Source organism: Microtus oregoni, unplaced genomic scaffold (genome assembly GCF_018167655.1).
Source record: "Microtus oregoni isolate MIOR12 unplaced genomic scaffold, Mior012 000005F_ref0000423, whole genome shotgun sequence".
NCBI classification, from domain to species: domain Eukaryota; kingdom Metazoa; phylum Chordata; class Mammalia; order Rodentia; family Cricetidae; genus Microtus; species Microtus oregoni.
The window spans coordinates 20,189,700-20,217,005 of record NW_024543064.1 but is presented as its reverse complement, the minus strand read 5'-3'; the positions used below and the strand labels follow the sequence as shown (position 1 = coordinate 20,217,005).

At 44.3% G+C, this 27,306-nt stretch overlaps 1 protein-coding gene and 1 non-coding gene across 4 annotated transcripts; one reads left to right on the top strand and one right to left on the bottom strand.

Annotated features, from left to right (window-relative positions):
• Positions 1-286: 286 nt before the first annotated feature.
• Fam76a (family with sequence similarity 76 member A) lies at positions 287-27,306 on the bottom strand. 3 transcript variants are annotated; one of them, XM_041652441.1, is made up of 10 exons: positions 27,121-27,306; positions 25,705-25,769; positions 22,892-22,946; positions 21,795-21,947; positions 16,104-16,261; positions 12,971-13,057; positions 12,150-12,278; positions 6,254-6,389; positions 1,933-2,034; positions 287-951 (listed from the first exon to the last, which is right to left on the bottom strand). In XM_041652441.1, the coding sequence occupies exons 1-10, from the start codon at positions 27,199-27,201 to the stop codon at positions 865-867; spliced, it is 1,053 nt and encodes a 350-aa protein (XP_041508375.1). In that variant the 5' UTR covers positions 27,202-27,306; the 3' UTR covers positions 287-864. The 3 variants fall into 3 exon arrangements, with proteins under 3 accessions (XP_041508375.1, XP_041508376.1, XP_041508378.1); XM_041652442.1 differs by lacking the exon at positions 12,150-12,278; XM_041652444.1 differs by lacking the exons at positions 12,150-12,278; positions 12,971-13,057.
• Positions 9,725-9,828, top strand: LOC121449004. Its single transcript, XR_005974463.1, has one exon. It is a non-coding gene; the product is annotated as a U6 spliceosomal RNA (small nuclear RNA).

Here is a 27,306-nt window from a genome sequence, read left to right as displayed (position 1 = left end):
AATTGGAAATTATGTAAAAGGAGAGGAGGGGTAGATAGAGGAGGGAGTGTCCAGTATAACCTGGACAACCGTTCTTTCTGCCCTTACTTAAAGACAGACTGGTCAGTTCTCTGCACCCTTAAGCATCTCCTCAAATGCTCTTCCACAGAGTCCTCCGAAGGCACTTAGCTCCACACTTAGCCTCCAGCATTACCTTAGCATTGGAACTCTAAGGTAACGAGAAAGAAAAGATCGGATTCTTTTACTAAAAACTAGCAAATGAGACTGCATTATTTTTCTTTTTTTCAAAGAGGCATTGCTTTTACAAGAACTAGCTAGGCTACCATCATTCCTTTATCAAGAAAAGGTTTCCTTTTTAAAAAATAAATAAAACTCTGTCTATACATAGTACAAAGGTCATACATAATATACCTGGAAAAACCCAAGAGTATACCCTGAAGCAAAGGTTTATTGGCGAGAGAAAAAGCTCTCCCTGCACGAAGTCTCAAGGTGGCAGTTTTCAAGGCTGGGGGTGGCAGTGGTGCACAGTGACGACAGACTACTTGCTCATGAGGATGGCAGGTGTAACGGTGGACAGAAACTCTGCACATAACACCGAGCAGTGACCACTATAGAAACAGAGAGAGAGGAGCACAGGGGTGCAGAGGAGGAATAGGAGGAAGAGGTCTGAAACCCCAACCGCTGAGCATGCAGTCGTAACAGCACAAACCAGGTGTTTCCACTCAGCCTGCTACATTCGCACAAAGAAGGGTAACGGTAAGAAAATAGAGATTCTGTAAGAAAGCACAGTTCCCAGAGAACAGCCGGGTGGCCAACCCTGACCCAGGAGCAGCGGCTGTTGTTGTGGGAGCCTTCTCGTGGTCTTCATGGAGATGTCATGGTGCCTGACTTCTCAGACTTCTTGCTCTTGGACAAAGCAGCTGCCTGTTTCAGAAGCTCCCGGTTTTTGGCCTAAAAATAATAAAAATAAAAAGTCAGTGCAAGAAGAGTTTTCATAGGCTAGTTGGTACATGGCTTCTGTGCAGAGTGAATTTAATGGGCAATAATAACAATAGGAAGGGCAGCTGTCTGTGTAGACGTAAAGGAGGGAACACACGAGGCAGACACTGGTCCAGAGAGGAGAAATCAACAGCAAGTTCTGGGCCTGACACCTGGCTAAGTAAAACAGTTCCGGTAGAAGTGCCCTGGTGAGCTTGAGCCCTTGGGGCTATTGCACAAAAAGATGGTGTGTGCAACACAACCAACCAGGAAGCTTTAATGAGAAAGATAGGGAGATCTATAATTCAGACATCTGGACTCACATCTGGTGAATTAAAAAAATAAAAAAGCATATTTTAAAATTTCAGTTCTTGAGAGAAAAAGATGAAAACACAGGGCTGGAGAGATGGCTCAGAGGCTAAGAGCACTGGCTGCTCTTCCAGAGGAACTGGGTTCAATTTTCAGCAACCATATAGTGGCTCACAGCCATCTACAATGTGATCTGGTGTCCTGTTCTGGCCTGCGGGCAAACATGCAGACAGAACACAGTATACATAATAAGAAATAAATCTTTTAAAAATAAAAAGATGAGGGGGCTGGAGAGATGGCTCAGAGGTTAAGAGTACTGGCTGCTCTTCCAGAGGTCCTGAGTTCAATTCCCAGCAACCACATGGTGGTTCACAACCATCTATACTGAGATCTGGCGCCCTGCTCTGGCGTGCGGGCATACATCGAGGCAGAATGTTGTATACATAATAAATAAATAAATATTTAAAAAAAAAAAAAATAAAAAAATAAAAAAAATAAAAATAAAAAGATGAAAGCACACCCAACTTAAATAAAAAATGAAAGTTGTCTGAAGGGGTTCCGCGTACTCTGTAAACACTCAGAGAGAAAGCCATCTAAGGGATGGTTATCAGACAGTCCTGAGCACACTGCTCCCGACTCACTCACCTGCAATTGCTCTGTGACTTCTTTGTGGGTTTTCTCCATTTGGTTCATTTTGGCCCGAGTCTGAGACTCCTGATACTGAAAATCAGCCTTCAGCTCCGTAATCTGAAGGAAAAAGTCCGAGTGACTTAAACTCCTTTATAATGGTGAACGTTTTGGTAGCAGAGATCTAAAAAGACAGTCTTCCAACTTACTGAAGTCCACTTCCACCAACAGCCACACGGCATTCTTTTTCCTTAAGGCTTCTCTGAGGATCCCCAAACTCCTGAGCTCACTACCTTTCTCCCTTCCCTTTTCCTTGCCCTCTCCCCTCCAACCTCTCCTTTCTTCCCTTTTGGGTTTTGTCACCCAGGCTATCTTCAAAGTCCTAGGGTCAAGAATTCTCCAGTCTCAGTCTCCCAAGTGGCTACGGTTACAGCTGCACCCCCCCCCCCCACTAGTGCCGAAGGCAACCTTGAGTTCAAGGCCGGTCTAGGCTTAAGTAGTGAGACTATCTCAAAATACAAATAAAACAAACACACAACCAAACAACAGCAAAAACCTTTAGATACTTAAACTACTAATCATTTTAAGATTTGATTCTCCAACAACAGAAGTAAAAGCTGACAGGGTTTGAGAGGAGTTGAGAGTAATCATTGCTTTCAATTCCAAAATAAATGGTTTTATTATTTTATTCAATCTTCACTTATTATTTTAAAATTTTTTATTCTATTATTATTTATGCATGATATATGTGTGCACAAAAGTCACACAGCACACATGGAGTCAGGGGACAACTATGTGGCACTGACTGTCTCCTTTCACCTACAGATGGATTCCAGGGATCCAGTTCAGGCTGTCAGGCCTCGGAAGCCAGCACTGTACCAACTGAGCCACCTCACTATTGTTTTGTTTATTAAAAGATTTGTAAGTTACACTTGCTTATCTAGTTACATGTGAGGGTCTGTATGCAACAGCGTGCGTGCAGCGGTCAGAGAGGGAGTCAGTTCTATCTACCAGGTAGATCCTGGGGATCAAATTCAGACCACTGGGTTTGAAGGCAATCACCTTTACTTGCTGAGGCATCTAACTGGCCCTATTTGTTTTAAAAATTAACTCAGGCTGTCTGATCTTTATAGCAGCCATGAGGACCAGCAGTGTTAATGTTGTGCTGATCTCCAACTCCAGACTCATGCCTACTGGTTTAGAGGAGGGCAGCTAACAGTGATTAGCGAGCTGAGTGGAGACAAAATAACAGGCATGGAAGCAGAACAATATGGATAAAGGCACAAAGATACGCCACCAAGGGCCGTTATTTCAAGGGCTGATGACTTTACAGTCGCAGCAGACAGGACTACAGATAGGCAGGCACAACTCAGGGAGATGGTGTCCTAACAGGCAGTGTGATTTTCATCCTGGAAGGTACAGGACACAAGAGCTATTTGGCTTTTTTCTTTTCAAGCCTTTAGTTCTGCAAGGAGGAAGCAAATGCTTTATTATATATATATATATATATTAATCCTAGCATGTATCTAGAATCCCAGTACTTGGGAAGCAAAAGCAGGACTGCCACAAGTTCAAGGATAGTTTGGTCTCTAGGGCAAGCTTCAGGAAGTGAGGACTGTATGGCACACCTGTCTCAAAAACAGGACAAGGGCCGGGCGATGGTGGCGCACGCCTTTAATCCCAGCACTCGGGAGGCAGAGGCAGGCGGATCTCTGTGAGTTCGAGACCAGCCTGGTCTAGAGAGCTAGTTCCAGGACAGGCTCCAAAGCCACAGAGAAACCCTGTCTAGAAAAACCAAAAAAAAAAAAAAACAGGACAAGGGTCAGGGAGGTGGCTCTGTGAGTACAAATCAGCAGTTTCAATCTGTGGGCTGAGACCCCATTGGCAAACCTCTATCTCCAAAAATATTTACAACACGATTCATACTATTAGGTGTTTGTTTTGTTTTGGATACAGGGTTTCTCTATGTAACCCTGACTGTCCTGGAACTTGCTCAGTAGATCAGGCTGGTCTTGAACTCAAGAGATCCCCTGCTTCTGCCTCTGGAGTGCTGAGATTAAAGGAGTGTACCACCACCATCCAGCTACATAACACAGTTAACAAGTAGCAACAAAAATAATCTTATGGTTGAGGGTCACTACAACATGTGAACCGTATTAAGGGGTCGCAGCATTAGGAAGGTTGAGAACCACTGGTATAGAAGCTGGGTGCGATTCCCAGGATCCAGCGAGTAGGAAAGAAAGAGGACTCAAGTTGTCCCGACCCCCACATTTATGTGCACATACCTCGCCTGCCTCAACATGCACACATACACAGAAAAAATAAAAATACAATAAATGAAAAAAAAAAAAACAAAAACAAAAACAAGGGCTAGAGAGATGGCCCAGTGGTTAAGAGCACTTGTTGCTTTTGAAGAGGTTACAGGTTTGATTCCCAGCACAAGGTGGCCCACAACCATCTCTAACTCCAATTCCAGAGGACTGACGCCCTCTTCTGGACTCTGTGGGCACTGCACGCACATGGTGTACAGACACGCATACAAACACCTATACACATAAACAAGCTCTACTTCCTGGCTACAGGTACACTGGGCTGGCCTCACCTCCTGCCAGGTCTTTCCTGCACAGACAATCCCTCCAACTACAGACAAAAGTAAACTCTTCTTCCCTTTAAAACACAAGACAACATAGCTAGGCGATAGTAGTGCACACCTTTAATGCACCCAGGAGGCAGGTGCAGGAGGCTGAGTTCAATCCACCCTGGTCTATAAAATAACCACCATCAATAACAACAAAAAAAACCCAGCTGGGTTGTAGTGTGTAGTGGCACATGCCTTTAATCCCAGCCTGGTCTACAGAGTGAGTTCCGGGACAGCCAGAGATACACAGAGAAACCATATCTTGGAAAAAAACAAAAACAAAACAAACAAACAAACAAACAAAAAACCATGCAAAAGGCCAGTGAGTTGACTCAGTGGGGAAAAAGCACTTGTTGCCTTTGCAGAGGACCCTGGTTTGGTTCCCATCACCCACATAGTGGCTCACAACCACCTGTAACTCCAGACGCAGTGGCTCTAAGGCCATCATCTGACCTCCAAGGATGCCATGCATACTGTGGTGTACATATGCACATGCAGGCAAATACTCATACACTTAAGAAATAAATCTAAGATGGGCATTGATGGTACACGCCTTTAATACCATCGCTCAGGAGGTAGGGCAGGCAGAACTCTTGAGTTTGAGGACAGTCTGGTCTATAGAGTGAGTTCCAGGCTGGGTCAAAAAATTACAAAATTAAAAAAAAAAAAAATTACAAAATTTAAAAAGAGCAATCAAATCATCCAGGAAGAAGCAAGAAATGGGCATCAGGTTGTTTTAGTCTGAGGGTATTAAACATTTCTTTTATAATGCCGTTTTATATCCCAATTCTACACTCACTCAGTACCTTCTTTCCTTTTCTCTCTCTTTCTTGACAGGATCCAGGCTGGTTTAGAAGACATCAACCTGGAGCCGGGCGGTGGTGGCGCACGCCTTTAATCCCAGCACTCGGGAGGCAGAGGCAGGCGGATCTCTGTGAGTTCGAGACCAGCCTGGTCTACAAGAGCTAGTTCCAGGACAGGCTCCAAAACCACAGAGAAACCCTGTCTCGAAAAACCAAAAAAAAAAAAAAAGAAGAAGACATCAACCTGTATAACTTCCTAATTGCTGGAATTACAGGTTTGTGCCAGCATACCCAGCTTTTATTTATTCAATATATTGAGATGGCAACCTTCTATGACAGCTCACACTAAGTAGTATGTTAGCTAAGAATGTAGCCTAGTGGCACAGCATTTCCTAACACACACAGGACCCTGGGTTTCGTACCCAGGAACCTGCCCCCTCCTCACCACCCATATGTGTGCACAAGTGAGCACACACACACACACACACACACACACACAGTGTACTGTTATATGCTCTTTGCTGGAGACTGAACTCTAGGTCTGTCTGGTGCATACTAGACAAGTACTTTGAAGCTGAGCTACAACCTCAGTCTTACACGTTATTTTTATATCCTGTTGTTAGTTTCATTAACTAGTCCTGTCTGAGAAGTAGGAGTTCCTTGGAAATGCTGAAAAAATCAGATTTTTGAACCCCTCGGCTGAGGTGGCTGGCCAACCTAATGCCATCCCGAGTCAACTTGGCAAACAGATACCTTCTTCTCAGGGAATCCCAAGCTGACCACAGACTCTCTTTTAAGCCACCAATGGTAAGTACCCAACAGAGAGGAAGCATCATACCCATCGCATAGACCTTCATTTTGTCAATCTCTGGCCTGAAAGGCTTCAGTGACATCATACCTTCTTCTCTTTCTCTAAGATCATCTGATCCTTCTGATGCAGCATCTTCTTCAGAGTGGCCACCTCTTCCTTCAGCTGGGCAATGATGACAAAGTGGTCAGTGCCAGGAGAATCCAGAGCCAAGTCTGGGGAAAAGCTGGGTGGAAAATGGAGACAGAAATTCCATAACTTGAATGGAAAACTTTTCTCTACTTAAGAACATACACCAGGTCACCTGATGGTGAACTTGGGGGCTTCAGTAACTATCTAAATTCCCACCAAAAAGCACATTGCTCTGTCTACATCAGACTCACCAGGATCTGCTGGACTTGAACTAAACACAAGAAAAGTAGTCATCAGAAAATGATGCCAACCCAAACCACAACCCCACAACCTCTCATACGTGGGACCAATAGAATACGACATCCTAAAAGTCATATACTATATCATACACGAGTTCAGGCTCACTGAAGGTCTCTGGGGTTTCTGGTGATACAGCCATGCTTGTGATTACAGAACTTTTCCTAGAGTCCTGGATAGACTATCAATTATGAGCACTTGCCCAGCCCTAAGTCCTGTGATGGATTTCAGCGCCTAAGAAACTGAAGCACCAGCTGGCTGAGGCTGGCGCACGCCTTTACTCCTAGCACTCAGGAGCCAGAGGCAGGTGGATCTCTGTGAGTTTGAGGCCAGGCTAGGCTATATAGTGAATATCAGGGCAGTTGGAACCATAGTATGAGACCTGGTCTCAAACAACAACAAAAGAATTTGAGATGGGCAGTGGTGGTGCACGCCTGTAATCCCAGCACTCGGGAAGCAGGCGCAGGGGGATCTGTGTGTTCAAGGCCAGTGTGGTCTACACGAGCTAGTTCCAGGACAGCTAGAACTGTTACTCGGAGAAACTCTGCTTAGAAGAAGAAGAAGAAGAAAAAAAAAAAAAGAATTTGTGTTGTGTAGTGGAAAAAGGGTCAAAGGTGAAACTCCAGTCACATCACATGCTTCCTACAACTCTCCACTTTGTCAACACTGGTGATGCTCACGTCCTTTTAGCAGACCCTCCCACTTTCTCCCATTACAGGGAATCTGTAAGGCCCTGAAATTTGCGTTTTGTCCATGCAAAATCTTTTCTGGATGAGGATCCAAAGTTTTCAGTTGTACCAAAGGTACCTCAGAAAACAAGCAATCACTGCCAAACGGTCACTTCCCGTGTTTCTCCAAGGAATCCTCAAAGGAAGTTCTTTACTTTCTTGACAATCTTTAAAGCAACACACAAATCTGGACACCGATCTCAATCCTCTGCCAACAGAGCAACAGCTCACAGCCCCCTTGCATTTGCTCCTTCCTGAATCTTACATGGCAGCTAAGAAGAACCCCAACAGCCTTTCTACTGCATATGCTCCCTCACAGTTGGCAAGTCAGATACTCCTATGTGGGGGGCTGGAGGATACCAACCACTGACCCCAGCAACGCCCTCACCCCGCCCACATGAAGCATCTGAGCAGAGCACTGGAGGAAGATGAGACTGACTTTCTCCTAAATGATGAACGTGCACAAGGGCAAGTGAAGGACAAGTAAAAGCCAATGCAAAATAACAAAATAGGGATTCAGGATAAGGGCCCATCAGTCTTCTCCAAGTTCAGTTCCGGACATTTCCTTGTATCCCCACAGAGCCTATTTAAATTCATAACTCTAGCAAGGAAGGGCAGAGTACTTGCTGACCTAGGGTAACTTTTCATTGTCTCCAAAGCCCCGAAAGCTCAGCTCCACTCTTACCTGCTTCTTAGGGAATTATCTCTGTTGTTGCTGTTGGCACTGCTGGGGATTGAAGCTAGGGCCTCATGCACACCCTGCATCAGAGCCCGATCCTCTGACTCTAGCTCCCGTCTCACTCAACGACTAGCTGCCAAGGCAGAAAGCTAATCCCTCCAAATCTCTCCACACACAGGAAACTTACTGCTGCTCCAGGATGTTTCCTGCCTTTTCTGAAAACTTTTAGCACAGAACAGGTTCCCTGTTAAGAGGCTGAGGCAGGGAGATAGGAGATTCAAGGCCAGCTAGTGCTGAACAGCAAAGCCCAGCCTCAAGACAAACAACTCTTTTCCTGGTTGAATCAAAACAGGGTTGTAGTAACAAAACAAAGGCCACAGGAAGCCCAATATTGCAGGCACAGCTCAAAGGCAGAGGATAAACTGAAATTTAAAAGGTTCTTTGGAGGGGCTGGAGAGATGGCTCAGTGGTTAAGAGCATTGCCTGCTCTTCCAAAGGTCCTGAGTTCAAGTCCCAGCAACCACATGGTGGCTCACAACCACCTGTAAAGAGGTCTAGCGCCCTCTTCTGGCCTTCAGGCATACAGACAGAATATTGTATACATAATAAATAAATAAATATTTTAAAAAAAAGGTTCTTTGGAAATGACAAGCTGTAGATGTCTGGCTGCCAACCACTGCTAAGTTGATTTTGGACCACCTATGGAGCACTTAGCAGTATGACAAGAGTGACAGGTCTGTTTTCTCAAGGAAGGAACGCTGTCTAACTCATACTCCTCAAATCAGAAAGTTTGGGTCACAATTTTAACTATCGATTAGAAAATACAGAGTGGGGGCTGCGACTTTTGTAGATTACTGGAAAACAATTAAGTACACCTCCTGGGTATCAAAACATCAAAGAAAGCTAAGATAATGTGTTCTGTCTACAACATGAAAAGCCAAGGGACAATGAGTGAGAGGGGAGGCGGGGCACAGTGGTGCACACTATTAATCCTATCATTTGGGAGGCAGAGATGGATGCAGGCAGATCCCTAGGTGCTAAGCTAAGAAAGTTCTGGGACTGCTTCTTAGATATTTGGCAAAGACCAGGTATAGTAATATTCTTATCAATTTAACAGAAAGTTCCAGTTCAGCCAGGTCTATATAGTGAGACCCTATCTCAAATGAGAGACAGAGAGAGAATGTTAATCAACATGCCTCAATATTAAATAAGAGAATATGGCAGTATAAGATCACCATAGAACTGAAGCAACATACATACAGAAGGCATAAAGAATAAAATTTAAAGAGCAAAAGCATAAATTAAAAAAATTAGTGCTAGAGATTGAAACTAAAGGCCTTATGCTAAGGAAGCACTCAGCAGTTACTCAAAAGCTGCTCCCATCCTGAGTATATGAGTATATGTCATACGTCAGGGCTAGGGATGTACCTCAGCAGATAGTACTTGTCCAGCACGCACAAGGCTCTGGGCTGGATCCCTAGTAATACAGAAACCTGGCAAAAGTGGTCCATGCTTGTAATCCCAGTACTCAGGAGGTAGAGAAGAGACCAATCAGAAGTTCAAGGTCATTCTCTACTACACAGAGAATGAGACCAGCCTGGGATACAGGAGACCCTCTCTTATTTATACACATACACATTTATATACTCCCCTATTTATACAGATACACATACTCTCTCTGTCTCTATCTATCTATCTATCTATCTATACACACATATATATGAAGTGCTTGCTTTGGCAGCACATATACTAAAATTGGAACAATACAAAGATCAGCATAGCTGCTATGTAAGGATGACAAGTAAATTCCTGAAGCATTTCATAGTTATAAATAAAGTATTGTTAGAATATTTAAGAAGTATCAAAATTTGTAGAAATGCCTCTTTTGTTACTGTTTTTTGAAGCACTGTTTCATGTACTCCAGATTGATTTGAGTTCCTTCAATGTAGTGGAGGATGACCTTGAACTCTTGATTCTCCTGCCTCCACCTCCTGAGTGCTGGGATGACAGGTGGGTGACACCAGCCCAGCTTCAGAATGCTTTTTTCAAAACAAAGAAAAAGAGGAGGAAAAACCCCACAAAATCTAAAAAGGACAACAAAATATAAGTTATAAAAACAAGTAGACTAAATTATTAAGAGCACTAACAACGTAGAAACATTCAAAAGAAATCTGTTTACGGATGAACATCTCTGTGGAGCAGAAATAATCACTACATTTTCAAGTTATAGGATAAACATGGTGGCACATCCTGTAATCAGTGGGCTGGGGCAAGAGGGCTGCCTCAAGACTGAGGACCAAAACTGTACAGGGAGACTATCGCTAACCCTCCCCTCCCCACACAGATAAAATAAAAACAAGAACTTTTTAAATTAGTATGAGGGGGGCTGGAGAGATGGCTCAGAGGTTAAGAGCATTGCCTGTTCTTCCAAAGGTCCTGAGTTCAATTCCCAGCAACCACATGGTGGTTCACAACCATCCGTAATGAGGTCTGGTGCCCTCTCCTGGCCTGCAGGCATACACACAGACAGAATATTGGATACATAATAAATAAATAAATATTAAAAAATAAAAAAAATAAAAAAAATTAGTATGAGGTTAGGGATACAGCCTAGTGGTAGAGCACTTTCCTAATAGGTGGGAAGTCCTAGGTACAATTCCCAGTATCACATACACACAAAAACAGTACGGGAAAAATGATCTTTTAATGTCTTCTCTAGAGGGCGTAAAAAAGACCAAGTACCTAGGCAAGGACTAGCATCATCCCGCTGAGCAAAACCATCCTTACTTGTGGCCGGATGTGATTCAACAATCTGTAGGACCAGCCTAGGTTTTAGTTTGGTGCCTCTACGGCAACAGACAGGCTGGCGGCAACACCTCCAGACAAACAAGCTGGCGAGAGGTGAAGCCACTAAAGACTGGGCCGGCAGAACTGCAGCTATGAACAGGCTTCCCAGGGCCATTAGCACGGCCTGGGGATAAGCAAGCAGATGGGAACGGTGGGTCTGGAAGTACAGGGCTGGGCTTTAGTGGCCTGCTTCCTAGGGGTTCAAAAACTCCTTCCTTGAAGCAGTTTTCACAGGATCATGCAAAGATGATGGGCTTATCTGTTTTCTTCAGAACAGCCCAACTAGGTGCTCAAAAGAATGCGGACGAAAACTAGGGTATGCAGTCACCCCACCTATAAAGGAATTCATTTACAAAAGATTTGGGGATCTTCTAAACATAAACCCACAGAAGGAAACATAATGAGCTTAAAACCATTAGCAAGGAGCTTTTAACTTTTATATTGACACTGAAAAGCATTGGCACAGACACCATAAGGGTCAGAGGCTTATGGTTTTAAAGAGGAAAGTGCTCAGAAAAATCACAAAGTGGCAACTTCATCTTGTTTGAAACAAACAGCTATCAAATATGGTTCAAATATAATGTGCTGATTCGCCCTTGAGAACCAGTGGGTAAGCTGGAGCACTCATGCAAGGCAAAATGGCTACCAAATCATTTGATAAGCTTGCCCCTCATTGTATTTTGCACATCACTGGGATATATAACTTACTTTATAAACTTAAAACATTTGCAATACTCCCTATAATAAATCTTGAGATGTGAGTCAAAAAAAAAAAAAAAAGAATGCGGAAACACGGGCTGGAGAGATGGCTCAGGGGTTAAGAGCACTGACTGTTCTTCCAGAGGTACTGAGTTCAATTCCCAGCAACTACATGGTAGCTCACAGCCATCATAATGAGATCTGGCGTCCTCTTCTGGCGTGCGGTTATACATGGAAGTTATGCTGTCTACATAATAAATAAATCTTAAAAAAAAAAAAAAGAATGTGGAAAGACTACAGAAAGTTGGCCTGCTTGGTTCTTTCCCACATACAACCTGAAAAACCTAGGCATTTCCAGAAGACTCAAGAAGTTGAAAACCAATTAAACTAAAGTCAACAGGCACTACCTTGGTAGGAGCTGAAATCAAGTAAATAAAAATGCAACAGGGGAGAGGAGATCCACAGACAATTTACACCTGTGAGATAAAGCAACAGCCACCCTGAGAAGGCCCTCCCTTCGGCTGCTGGGAGAGAGAGCGGCAAAGGCGAGTTCTCAGAATGGAGAAGATTCCAAGGACTTTGGGGAAGTGTCAGGTGATCTCACTTCAGGATGCCTGGGCCTGGAGGAACAGGAAAATGGATGGCTCCAAGACTCTGTTGGGAAGCAGCCCACTGCACCAACACAGACGGGCTCTGGGTATTAGGACAAAGCAGCTCATGAGAGGAAGCATCGCTGAGAAGGAGAAAGGAAAGCGAGCAATGAAAATATGCATTTAGGCAGGCCAAAAAACGAAACAAAACCATTGAACTGTCTCTTACTCTGTCTGTCCCAGCATCTGTATTGGAAGACTCTGAAGAAGCGTATAGCATACTGCAGACATGCAGCCCTGCCTTCAACCCCACCTCTGCTCTCTAACCAACTCTTCCTGGAGGCTACAGGCACAGACCACACAGAAAAACATTCACCTCCTCACTTCTTAGACTTTCTTAACAGACTGAAGAATTTAACTACAGTTAATCTAGTTACTAGTTCTAAATAGGTATTTTTTATTTTTGAACTGGGTTTCACTATGTAGCCCTGGCTGACCTTTAACTCACAGAGATCTATCTGCCTCTGCCTCTCAAGTGCTGGGATTGCACACCCAACTATCCTGTTCTGTGGCCTGGCCTTGAACTCAAGATCACCTATCTGACTCAACCTCCCAAGTTCCAAGGCTACAAGCAGGGGCCAGCAAGCCTACTGCGTTCTTATATTCAGTTGATAAACAGCTCTCAGTAGCGCTGATCTACAGCTATCAAGTGACTAGCACAGCACCCATAAAAGGTCCACTCAGGACCCGGGCTAGCTCCGAGGTACACCCTCAAGTGTAGTCAAGAACTATGTATGCATTTCAAGTGCATGTACTCAAACTCCATCTGGCTCACCTGTCTCCGTTAGCTGTGATTGACTCAAACTTGGATTTTTTCTTTGGGATTTCATTTTGAATTGAAGATGTAGAAAGTGTTTTCTGGCTTTTGATGGCAAAAAGAGAGAGACACACATTAGAAATCAAAGATTAATAAAACACTCCAAGGAAAGTCTGTCAAATGAACCAACAATGTTCTGGGCAACAGCTTATTATCTGATTAGTAAAACCTACCAAGGTGGTTTATAGGATGCTTGGATGCATGAATAGCCAGCTTCCACAGGATCAAAAACCATTTTGACCTTAATGACTTACTACCTGACTGATTAATAGGCATGAAAACAGAGCTTCTCAAACTGTAAGGAGAATGTCTCTGGTTTAGAGATTCTCTTCCATTTCCTATCCTTCTCAAACTGTAAGGAGAATGTCTCTGGTTTAGAGAGCCTTTTCCATCTCCATCCACATGCAGCTCCCATCCTGTAGCTCTGGGAAGTACAGACAAGCTAGGCTCTGACCTAGCCAAGGACATCCAGCAGGGAAGCTGTAACAAGAGCCAAGCGGGCACATTTGAACCCCTCGCCTTCCTAATCACATCTCTATGAACTCACTCGGGACCTCATTGCCACCATAAAACTAGCTTCAAGTCTAGTACAGTCACCCAAAACTGGCCGTAACACCAAAGCTGGGAGTATGCAGCTGGCATGAAAGCCCTTTATATTGACAGATGTCCCAATGGCACACCCAAGGGTGTTCCACACTTTTTTAAAAAATAATTTTATCTTGTATGGGTATTTTGTCTGCATTGTACATCTGCACACTGTGTGCATGACTAGTGTCTTCAAAGGCCAGAAGAGGACATCAGATCTCCTATAACTAGAGCTGCAGATGGCTGGGAGCCACCGTGCAGGTGCTGGGAATTGATTTCAGATCCTCTGGAAGATCAATGAGTGCTCTTGACTGCTGAGCCACCTCCCCAGTCACTAGACCTCTTATTACTTGACCTCTCCTCAGTATGTGATTCCAGGGATTGCTCTATCCTAGGAACTCTTGATCACTCAGACTTTCTATTTCGGGGATGTCCTCTTCCTGATTCTTGAATACCGAATGCTTCCAACTTCTGTTCTCAGGGTCTCCTCTGAGTTCTACCATCCAAACCGACAGTTCTAACGGATGGCCCCCATCAGAGTCACGGTGCAGACTCACAGTTCTAAGGGATGGCCCCCATCAGAGTCACGGTGCAGACTCACAGTTCTAAGGGATGGCCCCCATCAGAGTCACGGTGCAGATTCTAGACACTGTGACATCGACTGAATGAAGCTCGACTGAGGCTGCAGGGCCCTTGATGTAAAATCATCTCCACGCTTAGTCATTCTTTTTAAATGAGTTACTACTGGCTTGTGTCTGAATCTTCTCAGATCCAGGCTCGGCAGCTATAAACAATTTTGCTACAAGCATTTAAAAAACTGAACTTTTTTCTCCCCTTCCTGGTTTATGCTCCATCTGTTCATCCCCATGAGAAAGCAGAGAACTATCCTTTACTCACCCAGCAACTGCTTATATGTATTGACTGACCCACATATCTAAGTTTCTGATAATCTTCACTCCAAAGAACTTTGTCTGTCTGTCTCAATGCAGTGCCTCAGAGTGGTTCTTTGTATGTGTGTAGTAGGGGTGAGGGTGGGAGAAGCTGGGGTATGTGAAGATGAGACAGGGTTTCATGTAGCTCAGCTGGCCTAGAACTCCCTAGGAAGATGTGGCTGGCCTAGAACTCCCTATGTAGCTCAGGCTGGCCTAGAACTCCCTATTTATCTGTGGCTAGCCTAGAACTCCCTAGGTAGCTGTGGCTGGACTAGAACTCACTATATAGCTCAGATTGTCCTTGAACTCCCGATCTTTCTGCTTCTACCTCCAGAGTGCTGGGATTACAGGCATGCACCACCACCTCCAGGCTGAGATAGAAGTTCCTGTTCTTAGCTTACCTATACTTGCATAAAGAGAGCAGCCCCAATGGGAAGAACTAGAAACCCAAGGCCTTACAAACATTAGGCAAACACTACACTGAGCTACATTCCCAGTCCTTGGTTCCTTTTTTCCCATGCCTTCTCTACTAGTCAGGGTAATTACTGCCAATACAAGCTAGGTCTTTCCCTTGCACAGGCCCCTCGGTGGCTGCCCACAAGCCCCTGACTATGTGTGCAGAGTCCTTTGCTCCTCCCCAGTTTCCTACAACACAAATGGGCTGATGTTTTCCGGGACTCTGTGTGACCTCATGCCCTGTGGTCCTCTGAGCACTAGTCCCTCTCCTAGGACGCCGTCATCGGGAAGTCCAATCCACCCAGGGGCAGTTACAGCAAGCTCTCCCCAAGCCAGCCTTCCTGCCTTTCTACCTTCCTGATCTAGATGAGTTTTCAAAGTGGTGCCCATTGCATTAGACTGTGATGATTTGATTGTAAGTCTGTCTTCTCTACCAGAAGGCACACTACTGAGAGCAGCATGGCTTTTATTCATCTCTGTATTCCCAGCAGAGGCCCCGGCCCACGAGAGTACTTAATAATGCCTAGTGAACAAACAACCCATAATGACAGCAATAACAAAAACCAGCTAAAACCCACTGAATACTGTCATTAGAAAACAAACTGTTATTCATGTACTGCGTAATTTACCTTCACAACAACCCCATGAGGTAACACTAGTCTCTTTCTCATTGTCCATGAGAAAATTTGCTAGAGGCAGGATTAAACCTAAGCCCTAGTTCTCATCATTGTACACACTCTAAATGGAAGCTTCAGCCATCAACAAAAGGACATCTTTCAACTGGCTCCCATCCTGACAAAATCTAGAATACCTATCAACTATTTGTCCAAATATATATTTAAAATGCTCTCTCTAGCCACAAAATAAAACATCCAATCCCCAAGGGATTATGCATGATTAAAGTTGAGAATTCCACTTACAAGTTCTACACACCTTAAAGACACGACACAGAAACCTCCCCAGCCCTTGGAGACATAGGAACTATAAATAAGTCAAGCAAGAGATTTGCAAAGGCTGATAACAAGAGGAAACTCCTGAGACGGCATCCTCCTGGACGGCCTGAGGAGTGAGGCACTTGGACTGCCGGCCCTGCAGTCCTCTCATGGACCTGGGGTTACCTGTTGTAATGGCTGCCACCACTCAAGCGGCTGTACTGCTCCTTCTCCTGATGGCCGGCTCGAGAAGAGCTGCTCAGGTGTTTCCTCTGTTCTTTGGTCTTCTGAAGGACACGCTTGTAGGACAGCGTGCACAGCCAGCACAGCAGCTTCCCATCTACCTGAAAGACGAGACAAAATGAAGAGGAGGTGAGATCAGTGCTTAACCCTGAGCACTAAGACCATGAGGACTGGCAATAGAACCACTTCAGCTAATCTCCAGTCCTGCTACTTGCAAGCTGGGTGAGCCTGGAGCAAGTCACAGGATTTAGTGACGATGTACATAAACCACTTAATATGGTGCCACACACGTAAAAATTGATTGCTTTATAGTGTATGTCTTCAATCCCAACATTCCAGAAGCAGAGGCAGGTAGATCTCTGAGTATGAGACCAGCCTGGACTACAGAATGAGCTCCAGGACAGCCAGGGCTACACAGAGAAACTTCTTTTCTTTTGGGACAGGCTCTTACCAAGTATCCTTGGCTCTCCTGGAACTCACTAGTAGTCCATAGAGATCTGTCTGACTCTTCCAAAGGCTGGGATTAAAGATATGTGCCATCACACCTGACTGAGCCAATGTCTTAAATGTTTTAGGATTATCTTCTGTGTATGGGTGTTCTGCCCAAGTGTGTGTCTGTGCACCACTCGAATGTCTGCTGCTTCTGGAGTGCAGAAGGGTGCATCTAACTCCTGGAACTGAGTACACATGGTTAGGAGCTGTCGCGTGGGCTCTGGGACCTGAATTCAGGTCTGTAAGGGTAACCCAAGCCAGCTCCACAGTCCCAACAACTTTGCTTTTAAACTCTAATTTTAAACTCTAACTCTGCTTTAAGGGGAATATCCAATACAGGTGTGGTGGCTCATAAGCTTGAGGTCAGCCTGGGCTACAAACTGAGTTAATTTCAAGCCAGGTACTAAGTTAAGATCTTGTTTCAAAAGAAAACAAAGGGCTGGAGAGAATGGCTCAGAGGTTAAGAGCACTGGCTGCTCTTCCAGAGAACCCAGGTTCAATTCCCACCACCCACATGGCAGCTCACAACTGTCTGTAACTCCAGTTCCAGGGAATCTGACACCTTCAAACCAATGCATATAAAATAAAGTTAAATAAATTTTAAAAAGAAAACAAAAACAAGTCAAGGTGGTGGTGGCGCACGCCTTTGATGCCAGCACTCAGGAGGCAGAAGCAGGTGGATCTCTAAATTTGAGGTCAGCCTGGTCTACACAGTGAGTTCCAGGACAGCAAGGCTATGTAGAGAAATCCTCTCAAGGAAAAAAATAAAATAAAATAAAAATAAATGAAACAAACAAAAAGAATTTTATCTAGACTACAGGCAACTAAGGAATGCTGAGAGTCTTTCCCTGGGATGAGTCCCCTAACTGGTTATCCAATACCAAGTAGTCAGTTCTGAAATCATATGCATACAAATAGCACTAAGTGGGCTGAGCAGGTTGCACTCACATATTTATGTGTTTATAAGTATGTAGGCTACAACAACAAAGAAGAAGAGGGTCTAAAATTTGAGAGAAAAGAGAGCAGGGAATATGGGAGAGGTTGAGGAAGGGAAGGGATATAATTATATTTTAGTTTAAATATTTTGTCTGTTTTTTTCTGAGACAGAATTTCTCTATGTAGCCCAGGGTGGCTTCAAACTCAGATGTCTGCCTTTGCCTCCCAAATGCTGAAATCAAAGGTGTGTGCCACCACTGCCTAGCCTAATTTAAAACATTTTAAAATAAAAATAAAATTTGATTTAAAAAAATAATTGTATCTCAGTGTGGTTACACATGCTTATAATCCCAGCACTCAGGAGATGCAGGCAAGGGGACCAGGGGTTCAGGCCAATCTTAGTACATACTGAGTCCAAAGCTAGCTGGGATACATGAAACTTTATCTCAAAAAACAAAAGAAAGTCAAGTGTGGTGGTACAATCTTTTAACATTAGCATTCAGGAGGCAGAAGCAGGTAGACAGCTGTTGCAAGGAGAGGGTCCCCTATTTGTCCCATTCTGTCCCACTACCCCCGCCTACCTAAGTTCTGCCCTATCAGGCCCAAAGCAGTTTATTTATTAACCAATAAAAGCAACACATGAACAGAAGAACTTCCTATACCAGATAGCTTTGTGTTCAAGGCCAGCCTGAGCTACAGAGTTCCAGGTCATCCAGGGCTACACAGTGAAAGCCTGTCTCAAACAAACAAAAGTTATTTTCTGTAACTACCTCACTCAGTCTCCCTGTTTCTCTGCTGCAGCTGTTATTTCCTAAAGAAAAGATAAATAAATGGTCACATAAAGAGAATCACTTGTCCAAGATCATTCTGCTAGACCCAGGAAAGAGAAGGACTCAGGTCTAGCATACTGCAAAACCCAAATTGTCCCCTATCCCTGGAGATGAACAGAACACTATTATTTTTCTTTACTTTTATTTATGGGTATGGGTGTTTTGTCTGTGTTTATGCACCATTTGTGTGTGGTGCATTCAGAGGCCGAAGGCAGCCTTGGATTCTCTGGGACTAGAGTTTAAGAGGCTGTTGTGAACTGCTGTGTGGGCGCTAGGACTCAAACCTGATCCTCTGGATGAGCAGCCAGTGCTCTTAAACACTGAGCCATCTCTGCAGCCCAGGGAAGCGCACTACTAAAGGTATCTCCTAATTTTACTAATACAGCTTTTCTAAAATCTTGCTTATGGAAAGGTGTCCCAGCTGGCAGACAGGAATATTCTCATTAATGAAAGTTATTTCCCTCTACTATAAATTAATAAATATGGTTATCAAGAGTCAATCTTGAGAGCACAGACACCTCTGGGCATTGACAACGAGTTTCAGGACTATAATACACTCATTCCTGTTTCCTTACAACCTCCTTACTATGTCCAGGTCACTAGAACTGCAACAGAGAAAAAAGATAGAGTTCACAACCTAACGGGGAGAGAAACATGAAATATAGAAGATAATTTTTCATAACGTCACATTTTGAAGAAAATAAAGCAGTGATATGAATTGTAACCAATGGAATTAAAGATTGTGTCTGGCATGTGCTGTGGTATACCTCTGTAATCCAGCACTTAGGGAGGCAGAGGCAAGAGGATCAGGAATCCAAATTCTTTCTCAGCTACACAGGGAGTTCAAAGCCAGCCTGGGCTATATGAGACCCTGTCTCACCTCCTCTTCTTTCCAAAAAGTCTCTGTAAAGAGGTGTCATCCAAATTAAGACAAAGAAACCAATTAAAACACTCTGGGAAAGGCTGCATAAAGCCAAGAATTGCCAGCACAAAAGCAGAGAGAAGAAAACCAGATGCCTGGAGACTGAAAGGTGGTCACAGGTGAGAGGAGAGCGCAGAATGAAACCGAGTGCTGGGTAAGACCTCGCAAGCATGGAAGTTTTGATTTAAATGGAAGCCACAGCCAGGAGGTAGTGGCGCTTGCCTTTAAATCCCAGCACTTGGGAGGCAGAGACAGGCTGATCTCTGTGAATTCGAGGCCAGTGTGATTTGCGAGTGAGTTCCAGGACAGTCATAGCTACATAGAGAAACCCTGTCTCAAAAAAAATGAAAGAAAAAATAAAAAAGGAAATGGAAGCCCCCAGAGGGTTTCAAGCATAGAGAGAACAGTATGATCAAACTCCAATCCATTTTGATCCATCAAGACACTGCAACTCCACATCTATGCAATGCCATCCTGATAACATCAACACACAGAAACATCTGGAGCTATATGGTAATACTGGCACCATCATTTCACTCATGCTATAATCTCTACTTTTTAAGACTTACCTAGACTTTTGCCAATTACCACTTACATGTAATATCGCTCACTATAATTTGAATCATTTTGAAATTTTATTACATTATTATTTATCCAAGGGAGGTGGCTTATTTATGCATGTGGAGTTCAGAGGACAACTTACGAAGTCAGTGTTCACTTTCCACCATATGTGTTCTGGAGATGAACTCAGGTCATCAGGCATGGTAGCAGGGACCTTTATCCACTGAGCAATCTCCCAGGCCCTAATCTGAATTCTTTTTTTTTTTTTTTTTTTTTTTAAAGATTTATTTATTTATTATGTATACAACATTCCTGCAATGTATGTTTGTATGCCAGAAGAGGGCTCCAGATCTCATTATAGATGGTTGTGAGCTACCATGTGGTTGCTGGGAATTGAACTCAGGACCTCTGGAAGAGCAATCAGTGCTCTTAACCTCTGAGCCATCTCTCCAGCCCCCCCTAATCTGAATTCTTAAGAAATGTCAGGGAGGGGGCTGGAGAAATGGCTCAGAGGTTAAGAGCATTGCCTGCTCTTACAAAGGTCCTGAGTTCAATTCCCAGCAACCACATGGTGGCTCACAACCATCTGTAATGAGGTCTCCTCTGACCTCCTCTGGCCTGCACCACAGACAGAATATTGTATACTAATAAATAAATAAATATTAAAAAAAAAAAAAAAAAAGAAATGTCAGGGAAAGATGGGCGGTGGTGGTACACATCTTTAATCCCAGCACCTCTGAGGCAGAGGCAGAGGGAATCTCTGAGTTTGAGGCCAGCCTGGTCTACAAAGCAAGTTCCAGGGCAGCCAGGCCTACACAGAGAAACCCTGTCTTGGAAAAAAAAAAAAAAAGTAAATAAACACAAAATGTTAGGGGCCAGCACGACTGCTGAGCAGATAAAGGCGCCTGCTGCCAAACCTGGTGGCCTAGATCAATAGCGGGAAAGCACATGGTAAGAGAGAACCAACTCCTACAAGCTGCCCTCTAACTCCACAGGTGTGCCTGTGGGACAAGGGTGAGCGCACACATGAACACAGAAGTAAATATATAAAATGTAATTGTAATGGGAAGAAATGGACAGAGCATGGTGGCACACACTTTAATCTCAACAGTCAAGACCAACCTGGTCTATACAGTGAGTTCCAGGCTAACCACATGCATAGAGACCTTGTCTTAAAAATCAAAAGGGAAGGGGGCTGGAGAGATGGCTCAGAGGTTAAGAGCATTGCCTGCTCTTCCAAAGGTCCTGAGTTCAATTCCCAGCAACCACATGGTGGCTCACAGCCATCTGTAATGGGGTCTGGTGCCCTCTTCTGGCCATACGCACAGACAGAATATTGTATACATAATAAATAAATAAATATTAAAAAAAAATCAAAAGGGAAGATGGACTGAAGAGATGGCTCAGTGGGTAAGAGCACTGTTATTCTTGTAGAGAACCCAGACTTGATTCCAGCATGCACGTGGTGACCTGCAACCCCACCTGGCTCCAGGTACAGGGATATGACGATGCCCACTCCTGACCCTGTCCAGCACCAAGCACACATGTGGTATACACATATACAGCAAGCTCAATGGGTAAGGCACTTGGCACCAAGCCTGTCCACCTGAGTTTGATCCCTGAAACCCACATGGTAGAAGGAGAGAGCTTATCCACCCGCTCACCTCCCCACACACACATGCGTACACTGTGGCAACATCCCTCTCAGACACACAATAAATACATGTAACAAAAAAATTATTTAAAGAAATGCTAAAATATATTGATCTAGATTTGATAAAGAAAACAGTCTAACCCCCCAAGGTCAACAACAGAAGCAGAACAGGAACTCAGAATTATGCCTACCTGATTTGACCCAATATAATTTAGAAAAAAGAAAACCCAGCAATTTACCTTCTTTCGATCATCTTTCCTGTCAAACGCACACTGCTGCTTGCACTGTTCACAAGAGTATGGGGGTCCATACTTCTTCTCTGAATTCGTGCAGCGCTGGCATTTATTGCCAATAAACGCTGCAATTATGTTGCAATACTGACAAGGCTTAGGCTTAAAAGAGAGAAAAAATATCAAGTAAGTATGTCATAAAATACTGGCCCATTTTTTACAGCAGCAATTCCCACACTGCAGCCCATGACACATGGTAAACACGTATTCCCAACACCATGCATCTGCCCCTACAGTGTTATGAAGCCCAATTCTCAGCATCATAAAAAAATAACCCCCATAGGATTACCAATTTTATTTATTTATTTGTTTGTTTGTTTGCTTGGGGAATTTTAGAGACAGGGTTTCTCTGTGTAGCTTTGGAGGCTGTCCTGGAACTAGGTCTTGTAGACCAGGATGGCCTCGAACTCAGAGATCAGCCTGCCTCTGAATCCCGAGTGCTGGGATTAAAGGTGTGCGCCACTACGGCAATTATTGATTTTAAAAAAAGTAACAAATAATCAAAGCTCATAAGTGTCCATGAAGAAACTTTAACAAAATCTAATAGAACATAGTTGAGTTTGAGGCCAGCTTGGGGCTCATGAGACATTGTCTCAGAAAAACAGGCCAAACATGGAGGTAAACACCTTTAATCCCAGCTCTTGAGAGGCAGGAGCAGGTGGATCTCTATGATTTTGAGGCCAGCTTGTCTACAGAGTGAGTTCCAGGACAGCCAGAGCCAGACAGTGACACCCTGATGCAAATCAACAATGGGCAAAGCTAACAAAGGTGGAGGAGAACTCCCTCCACAAGGCTGCCCTCTGACCTTCACATGTGCCTGTGTCAACACACAATGACTCAGGAAGGAAGGTGGGAAAGACAGGAGGAGGGAGGGAGAAGGGAGGGGGAAAAAAGGAAAGTCAAGTGTTTTATATATATATGGGAATGGAGTTACACATGGTTGTATTCTTCACCACTGAGTCATGGCTCCAGCCTGGAAGGCTGAGTTCTGAAAGATCTCAGTACTCACTCCTGTTGAGATTTTGGTTCAAAAAAATCCTACTCACCGTTCCATACAGCTGCACGTTCTGAGCACACTTCTTGCATATTGTATTGGTTTTACTGTTAAAGAAAACAATGAAACAAGACTTCTCTTAGAACATCTGAAAACGATTCTGTTGAAGTTCAAAGAATTTGTCATTGCTAAGGTGCTGGGGTTAGGGAATGTATACTCTGGACATTTGATAAACTAATAATGAAACCCTAGTTCAAAGAGAGAATGAGTTACCTCAGATTATTCCCCCCCCCCGCCCCACCTCCACCCTAGTCTGGTATTTTACTCATACTGGCTTCAAACTCGTTATGTGATTAAGAACAGCTTTACCTTCCTATATGCTAGAACTACAGATGTGAGGTCACCGTGCCAGATTTAATTATGACACCCTTTAAGTATCCTTAAGCAAAACTATCATGTATGGAAAAGGCCCTCAAAGTATGTTGTTAATCTGAAATGAAATACCAGAAAGGAAGTTCATTCTCTCTACTTCAGATAAGTAGCTGAAGTTTAAGGTGAGGAATAAAACGTGTGTCTGGGTATGAACTTGAGATCACAGTCTCCTTTGCAAGGAAGAATGTGAAAATCATACATGGGAAATAGATGCTCTGGACAAATACTTAGTGTCTGTGATTTCCCTTATTAGGCACTGATCAAATAAATACTTCCTTTGCTTTGTGAAGGTCTAAAGGTCATGATAGGACCAAAATGCCTGAACTAAGCAATCTGCCTACAGAAGCTTCATCTTCAAATAAAGCCAAATCGGCCAATGTGGTGGCACACGCCTTTAATCCCAATACTCAGAATCAGAGGCCAGCATAGCAAGTTCCAGGCCAGCCAGAGCTACACAGTACATCACACACACAGCCTAACCCTTTTACACATACCATTTCTATAGAGAGGGCCATCAAGTTGAAAAGGAGAACAACAAGGTGGGCATGGTGGCACACATCTTTAAGCCCAGCGCTTGGGAAGCACGGGCAGATGTATCTTTGAGTTTGAGACCAGCCTGGTTTACAAAGCTAGTTCTAGGGTAGTCAGAGCTACACAGAGAAACCCGTTTTAAAAGGAAAGAAAGAGAAAGAAAGGGGGAGGGAGAGAGACCGAAAGGAAAAGAACAAAAAGAAAAACTAAATACCTCAGAGTCAAGAACATTTAAACTGAATTGAAACTCAGGACATGGTGGTGTGGGTCTGTAGCCCCAGTGCCTGCATGGACACAGCTGACAGAGCACTTGCCTACACATGGAAGGTCCTGAGCTTGATCCCAAGCACTCCAAAAAAAAAAAAAAAGAAAGAAAAAAAAGAGAAAGACAGACAGACAGACAGAAAGAAAGAAAAAAAGAGATTTAACTGTAGTTTTATGGAGGGAAGTACCTTTTTGTGTTTACCAGAATATACTTTTTTTGTTATTTTTTGAGACAGGGTTTCTCTCTGTAACAGTCCTGGCCGTCCTGGAACTCATTCTGTAGACCAGGCTGGACTTGAACTCACAGAGATCCACCTGCCTCTGCCTCCCAAATGCTGGGATTAAAGGTGTGCAGCACCACCGCCCAGCTTGTTGGTTTTTTGTACAGGTCTTACTATGTAGCTTTGATGGTTGGCCTGCAGCTCATTATACAAACCAATGATGCAACTAAAGGACTGCTAGTATTTCATTGTATGCGTGTGTGTATGTGTGGTGGGGGTGGTTGCTGTTTTTGTGAGACAGGATCTCTCTCTGACAGCTGGGATTAAAGTGTGTGTTCAACCAGCCTGCTCAAATGTTTAAAGTCATGTATTCACCTTTCAGATCCTTGATCATCTTATATGTGGTGTTTATCTGAGATGAGGTCTCAGCAGTCCCTGGGATTATACACCTGCACCATCAAGGGTTCTGTTCCCCACTTATTTTACAAAGTGGCATAAAACTGCACTCATGAAATAAAGATCCAAACAAACAATGGGTTATAGGAGATGACATGCATGTTATATGTACCCATTAATATACAGCAAACTACCTAGTCTGTGTATAATGCAATTGACTACAAATCTGTATGTTCTAGCTGGCACGGTGGTGAATGCCTTTGATTTCAGCACTATGGAGACAGAGGTAAGTGAATCTCTGAGCATAAGACCATCCTGGGACTGGTGAGATGGTTCTGGTTAGGAGCACTTTTGCTGCTTTTAGAGGACCCATGTTCAGTTTTCAGGACCCACGTAAGGTAGCTCACTACCACCTTTAAGTTCAGCTCCAGGGGCATCTACCAGAACCTGCACTCACAAACACATTTAACAACAAAAATGAAACTTTAAAAAAAATAGAGAGAAACTATTACTACTCTTGTCTACATAGTAAGATCCCACCCAAAAACAAACAAAAAAAAGAGTTGCTACAATTAACTACAGCCCTATGTGTACATGAAATTTAAGCAGAAACTTTACAAAATCAGTCTATTTATATTTATTTCTTTCTTTCTTTGTTGGTTTGTTTCTTGAGATGGGGCTTTCCTTTGTAGCCCTGGCCATTCTGGAACTCACTCTGTAGACCAGGCTGGCCTTGAACTGGAAGATCCACCTGCTTCTGCCTCCTGAGTACTGGGATTAAAGACCTATGCCACTATGCTTGGCATATATATATATATATATTTTTTAATGTTACTATGTTTTGAAATGTGTGTTCTGCCGGGCAATGGTGGCACACACCTTTAGTCCCAGCCCTAGAAAGGCTGTAGGTGAGAACTGCCTCAAACTGAAAGCTAGCCTGGACTACGGTCTCAAAAAAAAAAATCAAAACACAAAACAGCAAGAAAAAGAAAACCTCTTTGGTGGTCACCCAGAGCCCTACCTCTCCTGCTGGTACTCAGTCCTGCAGTAGGTGCACTTCACAACAGGGTGTGCAATCCGGCATTCCTGAAACGAAAGGAGGTGATCATTGGAAAAGGCAGTGGGAGCGGAAAGAGGCTTCGGGAGGAAGCAGCAGAGCCCGGCCACTATGCTTGAAGTGAGTCATTTATCACTCTGGACCTTACTTTTCTCCTCTGCCATATCTGCATCACATCCCTGCTGTTGGTGTGGGGCAGGAATTGTATGGACTACTCATAAACTATAAAACAAATACATGCATGAATAAGCCCCCGACTGGTAATCAGACTCTAGATTCCAGTGCTAGCTATTTGCCATTGTGGGATACCAATGAGGACTTGGGAAATGAAGGAAACAGAATAAAGTCGTTTTGTTTATAGAACTTCCTTTAAAAAAAAAAAAAACACACAGTCTTAGATTCGGCTTGGTGGCGCAGGCCTTTAAACCCAGCATTTGGGATGCAGAGGCAGCCAGGGCTTCATGGGAGACCCTGTCTCGGAAACCAACAAAAAGAAAATTTTAAATCGTAGTTTTTACTGAAGCCTATCTTCCAGACACAGTAAACACGAATAGCTGAAAGAGGAAAAAATGTGAAATGTGAGCATATTTTTCAGGTTTTTTTTTTTTTTTTTTTGGTGAGCTACACACATCAGACACATTCTGAAATATCAGAGAATTCGTCAACGGCCACTTCACACGGGCTTGGTGACTTAACTGTTAGAGCAGTTGAACAGACTAAGTGGGATGAAGGAACAAATAAAAACGCTAGCATGTCAGGGGTTAAAAAATGGTTAGGGCAAGGCAGAAGGCTACCAACTAGGTGCTAAAAAGTCATCTGATTCATGGGTTCCAAGGCTACGTTGGAGAACTTTTTTCATTTTCCCTAATAAAGCCTTGCCACCTCCAACTTTGAGATTGGCTGAAAAGTGCCCATGAAGTGTCCGAGTTCGAAACGTTCCTCACAGGCAGCACCAGACTCCGGGATTCAATCTCAGGCGGGGCAGTGGGGTCCCTGAGCCCTCATTCTGTACCCAGGGCGATCACAGCAGGATAAAAGGCGGTCGAAGGGGGATCTAGCCGGGGGCCAGTCGGAGACAAACAAGAGACTCTCCGTCGTCGTCCCCCCCCCCCCCTCCCCCCCCCGCCGCGACCTCACCGGGTCCGAGAAGAAAACCCCGCCGTTGCTAAGCACCGGGACACGCCGCTGCCAGGGCCTGGATTCGACCCCGGGCTCCCCCACGTGCCCCGTAATCCCCGACCAGCCGGGCGCCGTTCCCCGGCGAAGCGGGCCGGCCACACCCTGCCCGAGGGGACCCCGGCGGGCGTCCTCGTAGGACCGAGAATTCCGAGCCGCGCCCGGAGTGTCCTCAGCTCCCGGCCGCCGCCCCAGCCCGCGCACCTTGCACAGCTGCTGCCCCTGAGACAGCGCCTCGAAGGGGAAGCGCTGGTGGCACTTGGTGCAGGCGTAGAGCGCCGCCATGTCCGGCCCGGCCCGTGCTCACCGCCGCCCCGCCCGCCGGCCCGCCGCTTTATCTGACAGTCTCAGGCACAACCTGGCGGCGGCTGCCGGCCGCGAGCTGCGGAG